Source organism: Vipera ursinii (genome assembly GCF_947247035.1).
Source record: "Vipera ursinii genome assembly, chromosome: 6".
Classification (NCBI taxonomy): domain Eukaryota; kingdom Metazoa; phylum Chordata; class Lepidosauria; order Squamata; family Viperidae; genus Vipera; species Vipera ursinii.
Genome location: NC_139515.1, coordinates 64,424,541 through 64,433,643, shown reverse-complemented (window position 1 = coordinate 64,433,643; position 9,103 = coordinate 64,424,541). Strand labels below are relative to the sequence as shown.

The 9,103-nt window shown below is 37.2% G+C and overlaps 1 protein-coding gene across 5 annotated transcripts in view; it reads right to left on the bottom strand.

Annotated features, from left to right (window-relative positions):
- Positions 1-3,787: 3,787 nt before the first annotated feature.
- MYH9 (myosin heavy chain 9) overlaps positions 3,788-9,103 on the bottom strand; it is an 83,004-nt gene continuing 77,688 nt past the window's right edge. For all 5 annotated transcript variants that reach the window (XM_083365510.1, XM_083365511.1, XM_083365509.1 and 2 more), the window contains exons 36-41: positions 8,480-8,568; positions 8,125-8,248; positions 7,469-7,677; positions 6,269-6,377; positions 5,317-5,489; positions 3,788-5,191 (exon numbers count right to left, since the gene is read on the bottom strand). In XM_083365510.1, the coding sequence (XP_083221636.1) occupies positions 5,074-5,191; positions 5,317-5,489; positions 6,269-6,377; positions 7,469-7,677; positions 8,125-8,248; positions 8,480-8,568 (822 nt within the window). In that variant the 3' untranslated portion in view covers positions 3,788-5,073. The remainder of the gene's footprint in view (positions 5,192-5,316; positions 5,490-6,268; positions 6,378-7,468; positions 7,678-8,124; positions 8,249-8,479; positions 8,569-9,103) is intronic.

Below are 9,103 nucleotides of genomic sequence, written 5' to 3'. Positions count from 1 at the left end.
CTCCAGTTTCAGACTGAGATCTGTACAAACTCTGCCTTGAAATGTCAGGGATTAAACCTGAGAATGCAACTGCATGCAAGAGACATAGTATTTGTTCCTTTTCATCATGGAATTAGAAATATAGTAGCTTCAGTGCTATATTCAGTGTTACTGACGCTAAGATAATTTTACATCATTCTTATTTGGAATATTCCAAATTTTTCTCCTACAGAACTTGGAATTATTTTTCCATTAACAAATCCACTTGCTGAGCACGTATGGTTCCACACCTTCTACCTTAGAAGGATGTATCTCCAACCCTGAAATAACATATTTTAGAAAATAAATGCCTCTCTAGCAATAAAACGTACCACATCTACCTCACTACCTCCGTTACAATAAGGACAAAACTTCCTGGATTCTGGAGAGAAAGATGGATGTTCAGTAGCAGAACGTAATTATGTTAAGTTCAAGATCCTAATATTTTGAGGCAGATCTTTTCAGCTTTCCATTGTACCCCCTTCTGAGAAGACTGTATGATGTCTTCTGTTATTCTTGCAGCACCAAACTAAAATATTTGTTTTCTTGTGCCTTTTAATTTCTTTGTCTATTAGTGCATGGTAAAGGCGTTTTACATTTATGGTACTCATTTGTATTTTTTTTAAAGTAGTAATTTTAATTTTTTGTTTTAATGTATGTTGTTTTAATGTATGTTGCATAGCTGACTCAGGAATTCTGGGAGTTGAAGTCCATGAGTCATAAAAGAGCCAAGGTTGCCTACCCCTGCTATAGACTTAACACATAAATAAGTGCAGCAAGATCCTTTCCTTACAGCTTGTTACCCAATTCTCCAACAATGGCTTGAATCTCTCCACTGCATATATTCAATAATATAAAAAATATCCCTTCGTATATTTGAAGTTTTCTCAATTTTGTCTTCCCAAGACTTGGGAAGTCTTGTGTTTGATCTCTTCTTTATAAAACACAGAAATAATCTTGGCAATCTGCAAAATTCACCTAGCAGGGGTTTGCAAAACCTGAGTGAGACACCCTTTCTCTCAGCGCTTTTTAAATTCAATTCTTCCCCATTCTGTTTCAAGCTGTATCACAAATTACCAACCATGTTTTAGTCTGACATGATGCGTGTATCAGCCAGTGTAAGTTTATGTGGCAGTATGTCATGCAACTCCTAATCAAACTCTATATACTGTTTCAATATATAATGTCACCACAAAATGCAGTGCATAATCTCAGTTGTGTCTTCATAAAATTGAAGAAAAACAATCTTGAAATACTGTTCAGCCAGTTGAGCTCTAAAAGGGATCTATCTATCTATCTATATCTATCTATCTATCTATCTATTTATTTATTTATTTATTTATTTATTTATTTATTTATTTATTTATTTATTTTATTACATTTATATACCGCCCTTTCCCGAAGGACTCAGGGCGGTTTACAGGGTAATTAAAAACCAAAATACAAAAGTTAAAAACAAGTTTAAAAAAAATTAAATTTGTCCCTGTATAAGTAAAACCCCAGTTAAAATAAGATTAATCCTCAGCCTGGGCCAGAGAGCTCGAAGAGCCAGGTCTTCAGGTCCCGGCGGAATGAACGGAGGTCGGGGGCAGTCCTCAGCTCCACTGGCAGCTGGTTCCAAAGGGCAGGCGCCCCCACTGAGAAGGCCCTATCCCTGGGTGTCGTCCGCCGGCAATCTCTTACTGGTGGCACCCTGAGAAGACCCTCCCTGTGGGAGCGCACTGGACGAAGGGAACTTGATGCCGGCAGCAGGTGTTCCCTCAGATATCCCGGACCCAAGCCATGTAGGGCTTTATAGGTCATCACCAGCACCTTGAATCTCACCCGGAGGGCAACCGGAAGCCAATGCAGCTTGCAGAGTAGAGGTGTGGGTAACTATGGGTAACTAAATTTCCTTTTGGAGGGCCTGAGCATAATCCTTGTATTTTATCCCTTGCATCTAACATCAATCAATCCTTTCAGTTTTGGTTTTGAGCCTTCCTGCCATTCCCTGCCCCTGAACATCACTATATTATTTTTCTTCAGGTCATAAAAATTAATATAAACATGTCATTTAGAAGAGAGTGATTATTTAATATATGTGATCTACTTAGCATGTTGCTTTTTCTTTTTAAAATAATGTTGGAATTTAACCTGATTGCAGAACATAGTTTAGGAGCTGTTTTTGTCATGGTTTTATTTTAGATTATTTGTTTTGTGAATTGTAGAACAATTCACAAAACAAATTATCTAAAAAAAGGAATATAAACAGCTAAACTAAGATACCAACTAATTTGAAGTGCTGGCACTTTATTCTCAGATGCATCCTTTTCATTCTTAGGTATCCTTAATCATTATAACTGTCACTCTAATAAGATTATAGGGAATTGACCAATAAATTAAATTTGCATTATATTACATTTCCCATTGTGTTACCTAGGATTCCTGTTACTTTATACCTTATATCAAATGACCAAAGGTCTCCAGGTAAAGTGGATTATTTCATTTCTGCTATTTATGAGTACCATTTTGGCAGTGAGAAAATAGAATCAAACTGTGTCACCTTTTTAAAGGAATCAGATGACCATTTCCTACAGACATATTGACATGGACTACAGGTAGTCCTTAACCCTAACTCTAACCTTTCATTTAACAATGGTTCATTCACCTCCGAAGAGTGAATTATGACCCATCCTCAAAATTAACTACCATCACACCACCCCCACAGTCATGTGGTCACAATTCAGGTGTTTTGTCAATAACTCACATTCACAAAGTTGCAGCATCTTGCAGGAACACAATTGTGATTTGCGACCTTCCCAGCTGGCTTTTGATAAGCAAAGTCAACAGGAAGTTGGATTCATATAGCAACTGTTATTTGTTTAACAGTAGTGTGATTCACTTAATGACCATGTGATTCACTTACCAGCCATACTAAAATGGTCATAAAATTGGGTCCAGTCATGTGAAGTCTCACTTTACAACTGCACAGACTTACAAATGGCAAATCTAGTCCCTTACTTACAATTCTTGGCTGATGGAGTTTACATCTTATGCCCAATGGAAAACAGCAGCATTATGCACTACAAGAATATCCAAGGCTTTTTTTTTTCAATCTTTTGCTAGGGAAGCATAAGAACATTTACTTTATTGAAAACTTTCCATTATCTAGCACACAGCTTCATGTTCAGATCTTATTACTGAGTAATACATGATGCTAAAGTTTAATGAGTTTTGTTGGGTTTTGAATTAAAAGTGATATAACATATCCATTAAAACTTATGGAAAGCAGAATGGGGTTGGTTGTTCAACAAGCCATGTGAGAAAATTCCCATTTAATGTTGCATGCAAAGAAGTCATTGTTTGCCTCAGATGATACTGTTTTATATAACAAATCATTTAAGTGCATGATTACACATGTGATTCATATATAGCCCTTACCCACAGATAACAGTACTGGCCTTCTTTAGTTTATAGCTGAGATTCTGCAAGAACTTCAGGGATGTTTTTGTACTTTAATATAAAAGGACAGGGCTACTATAATCCTGCTGTATTAAGTTATATCCAAACACTTATTCCCCACTATCCGTATCTTATGTACTGTTTGTGAGAAACCCTATTCTTTCATCAAAAACTATTCACAGTAAGAAGGTTCTTATCAATCTCAAGCAGTATCTACTTGTCTGCATCCTGTTTAGTGCAAAACAAAGGCGTATAATTTGCTCCATTATGACAGTTCCTGTCACTTTCATTGTATTCAAGCACGTGGTAGAGAAGTACACACAAGAGATTGTAGTACATGGATAATCTTTATTGTTAGAGGAGCACCGGCAATCCATTACTGACTGTAGTGGAGACACATGCTAAGGCACTTATTATATAAAAAAAGTTTGCAAATTTGGTTTGGTGGCAGCAACAGGGATAGGTGGTTCCTGCAGTGAGAGGAATAACCATACAGTATAGGATATTCTTATTTTAATTTGCCATTTACTTAGAAGTTTAAATGCAGCATATACAATATGGTTAAGAATACAGATAAATCCAGCAACCAATGTATGGTGTAGAAAAGTAAAGACTATCTATATAATTGCAGTCCCCATAGAAAGGCAGTGATAAAGACCTTTATTGTATTTTCTTAATTCCTTATAAACAAGAGATACCAAGGTCTTCAACATATCATCTGTGCAGATTAAAAGTTTTTTTCTTCTTTAATATACTCTTAGTCACTGTGCAGAATAACTAAACCTATCCCCTGATTATAGAGCTAGAGGCTTGGACATTATAATAAAGAAGCACTTCCTTGCCCATACTCCATTCAAACCCACTAAGTTTTGATTCTTACCGTTAAATATATTTGGTCCCAAACACGTTCTCCAATAAGAACATACAAAAACTTGATGCTTTCTTGACTTGTCACTAACTATTGGTTCATTCCATCTTAGACATGAAGCCTGAGACACCATTGCACTTCAGAACTGTCCAGGTATTAGTTACAAGGAGGGATCAAATTAATGGTCTCTTGTAAGAGAAGCTTCCTTCTCCTTCATCCGTTCCAGAGATTTTATGATCTACATGATTTCAAAGATGTTTGGAAGGCATGCTAGGAATCCTTGCTTTTCCTATTCAACATGAGTCTTAAACTGCTAAGTGGACAGACCGAAGAATTTGAAACTATGAGGTCACAGAACATGATTGCCAAAAGCAAACAAAAGAGGAGGAATAAAGCGTGATTCCTTGCCTCTTATCACAAACTCATTATTAGAAGAAAATAGCTGATTTATAGCAACAAAAATGTATTCTCTTTCCCACCAAATTACAAACATTTACTGGCAGCTTGTGGGAAGAACAATCAATGTTATAGGCATCTGTAGTGCCCAGTCTCATATCAGATTACAGACTCTTTGGCATTCAATACAAAAGAGTGTGATGCTGGGAGAGATGACACTAATGTCTGATGGCTCCAAATAGTCCAAGAAACATTGCAACATTATGATCCATTTTCCCCAGCATACTTTAGAAGGGTTTTGTGACAAAGGGAGGGTAGGTCATTTGATAATGGGTAACCTGGAAGGAATTCTACTCAGTAGCTTTGGCATCACCAGCATCTGCCTTGCCATCCAGTTCTTCATCAGACATTTCACCTGCTCCCTTCCTGGCAATCCGGCGTGTCATCACAAAGGGCATATCTCCTCGTCTATTGGAGAAAGTAACACAAATTATAATATGAGAAAAGTGGTATTCCATTCTTAGGCAATCTACTGACATTAGCATGCTCAAGGTAAAAACATTAAGGCAAGTTCATGTGAACAGCAGTTTTACCTGAGTTTGCTTTTCAGGGAAGTAACCTCCCGGTTCATGGCATCAGCAGTCTCAGTGGCATCCTCCAGTTCTCGCAGCAGCTTCCGGCGAGCTGCATTGGCTCGTTGTACCTCTTCTTCTGTCTCTTCCAGTTGACGCTTTAGTTGCTTCAAGCGTGCATTTACCTTATCTGCCTATAGTGCAAAAAGAGGAATCATCAGGGTTCTAGTTTATTCACATGCAGGTATCAACCCTGACCCAGAATCTTGGATATAATTAAGTGCAAATTCTTTAAAAAGAAGTGCGGAGCAAAGCATATCTCTTCAAATCATTAATTCATGTCTTTTTCCATTCTAACAAAGTGGCCTCGCAATCTGAAATGCCATAAGTGGTACTTTTGAAGTATTAGCACACTTCTAATACAGAATATTCCTGAACATTATGCAAAGTTAATTTCATTTATTATTATTTTGGAATTCTTCCTTTCCCCTGATAGTTCACAGTACTATGCAAGAGGAATTTGCTCCAAAGTAAGTGCTCTGCGGGATATATTTTGGCCAAGATAGTACTTGGCCCAAAGTCACACAATGAGAACATGAGCAAAGTTTCTTGATCCTAGTTTAATACATTTAGTTGTATCTTCTTTCCCTTGATAGATTCCTTCTTATCTTGGACATTGGTCTATCATTCCAGACTTCATAAGTCAAGCAATATGAATGGGATAGCTCAGCCCTAAAACTTAGAAGTTCTATCACTAGACATCCTGATTACTCAAATCACATACAAGACTGACAAAACAATTATTAATATAGGAATATTTGCCCATAACAAAAGGGTTGTAGAAATCAACAAGGGGCAATACTGCTAACATCTTAACAACTTGCTGAACAGGTGGAAGCTTTGTAGAGTTGTAGGCAATGGTTTCTGCCATACAGCTCGGATTATCAAGCATCAGTTTTGAAACTGCACATACCTGATCTTTATATTGTTCAGCATTGCGTCTTTCATCTTCCACTTGTAGCATAACATCCTTCAGCTTCTTCTCAGTACGTCGGACCTGCTTGCTGGCAGCCTGGCGTTCCCTTTAAAGAAAGTAGGTAGGTCATGCGCCTTTGCTTAAAAACTGCACAAGTATACTAAAGGTTAAAAGACTGTTAGGTTAGAACTTGGCACTGAACGTAATTAGGACCAAAACAAATAAACAATGGGACACTACTTGGTTACTCTCTGAAGGCTCTCTATAGTCTGAGCTGTACGCTTGCTACCATCAAGCATTCTGCTGCGCTACCCTGAACAGTTATGTTTGTTCTGCATGGCAAACAAGTCAACAGTAAACAAGAACCTAATTAAAAAAAAACCAGCAAGATCACTACCATCAATACTGACAGGGCAAGCCACTGGTATATACAATGAGGGCAAACCCTACTCCTAGCACTGAAAATGTTACCTAGTCTGGTAATGAGCCATCTGCAAGAAAAGAACCGGGCTCAGACAGCACAAAACCTTTCACAATTCCACCCTGAGCTGTAAGTATTCTCTTCCACTGAAACAACTTTTTCCTAATCTATCAGGCCTGGACTGAAGGGGTTTTAGCTTTTAATATTGTTTTAATTGTTGGGCTTAAGTAATTTAATCTATTTTAATTTATACTATTTTTATATTGTATTTTATGCTGCCCTGTAAACCGCCCTGAGTCCTTCAGGAATAGGGCGGTATAAAAATTTAATTAAATAAATAAATAAATAAATAAATAAATAAAAACTGCTAAACAGGAGAAACATAACAGTTGAGTGTGCAGTGGAACAACTGAAGGAGATGGAAATTGGAGTCACTAAAGGCCAATACACAACTTTCCACATACATCTACTTCAAAGATTAATTTTGTATTCTAGATTAACTTGAAAAGACCCCAGCAGTCACTGACTGCTCTGCCTTTCACTCAGTCTTCTTCTAAGGACGTCATAGCCAGGATTTAATGAAGGTTAAAATAATCAGCACCTAAAAATTAGGTGGTATGTGCAAAAGGTTGCTGATTTTTGCCCATGTAAATTGCTCTCAGTAACTCCAATTTCTATCACTTTCCACTGTTCCTCTAGGTAAAGATAAATTATATACAGGGCCATTAAACTGCATCAGCCGGAGAGTGAGCGTGTGGTGGATTATCAATACCTACTTTGTCTCAGTGTCGAGCTGTTCCTCCAGCTGTACTATTTTTGCCTCAAGAGCAGTGATAGAAGACTTGTATTTAGATTTTACAGCACTCTCCATTTCCTGAAGCTTTGCCTTTAGTTCCTTATTCTGACGCTCTGCTTGCTGACGAGCATTTTCATTTTTCTGGGCATTACTCCTTTCTGCATTCAGGTCTGTATTTATCTGATCAATCTGGGAAAGAGAAGAAGAAGTATGTTAACTTCATGCATGTGAGTATTTCTTCCTCCTCATCTTTCAGTCTCTCCTTTCCTCATTTTTGACACTTCCTACTAAAATCTTGTCTTTTAGGTTGGAAATGATGCAGAGCAGAAGAATATAGAAAAGTAATCACTGTTCAGTGCCAATAAAGAAAATTATATACATATAATTGTATGCATTTTTTTTACTTTTATAAAGGAAACAATTACGGTTGTAACTTATGCTCATTATCGGAAGCTGCAGAACTAATCACTGCACAATGCCTAAGCAATGTCTTGCTTATTCATAGTTGGTTGAATATATCACAATTAGCTGATACTGTGCAATATATTAAGCCATTAAACAAGGTTTAAAAGCGACCATTTCAGGTTTCAGACAGCATTCTAAATTCAAACCAAGTGAAACCTCTCAAGCAAATACCTGAAGATTTGCCTTCTTCAGACGATCATTCACCAACTCTGTATTACTCTGCTCTTCCTCCAATTCTTCCTCAAGCTGAGCTATCCGAGCCTCCAAGCGACGCTTTTCTTCCAAGGCCAGCGCTCTGAGATGCAGAAGGAATATATTCATATACAACATTTTGAAGGAAAAAAATACCTAATTATTTATCATCTATAAGCAAGTCTCAGAAAGTTATCAGCTAACCACTCCGTCTCCAGAAACAGAACATTTTACATCTAATTATCAGCACTTAAGGTACAGGCATTATGGAATATCTTTTGCAGAACATCCTTGTTGCTCCGTGAAAGGGGGGGGGGAAAGCGGTATTACTCACCCTTTGCCACTACTGTTAGCAATCTCATCAGCCAGCTCGTCCCTCTCTTGTTGAGCCTGGCGCTTGGCACGTTCAGCAGCTGCAAGTTCCTGAAATCAGAGTAAGATGCGCACAAACTCCTTGTTGAAAATCAAGCTTTAAAAAATGTTGTAATCTGCTTGTAGCTAGGACAATCATATAATTTGACAAGTCAGAATAATTGACAGTCAATTATGTATAATATTTATTATATATATTTATTAAAAGACCCAAGTAGCATCATATAGATATAGTCAGAAAGGTTTTAGAATAAGATACAATGGTTTGGTAGATAAAATAAATTGGCAAGCAGAAGGGATGGTATAAGATTAATTATGAATTAAAGGATAAAATGTATTTTAGAAAATATAATGTTACCTAGGTTTCTTTAGTTTGTGTGTAATGTAGTAACCCCTACATTAATGATAGTTGCATGCTATGCTCCAATGACTGGTGATAATGGAAGAATCAGATACAGTTTTTTGTGAGGAAATGTACAGTGTTCTGAATGAATTTGATCAATGGAAAAAATATTCTGCTTGATGACATGAATGACGTCTGCTTGATGATGGTTGGAAATGAGAAGTACAAAAAATGATTTGGACT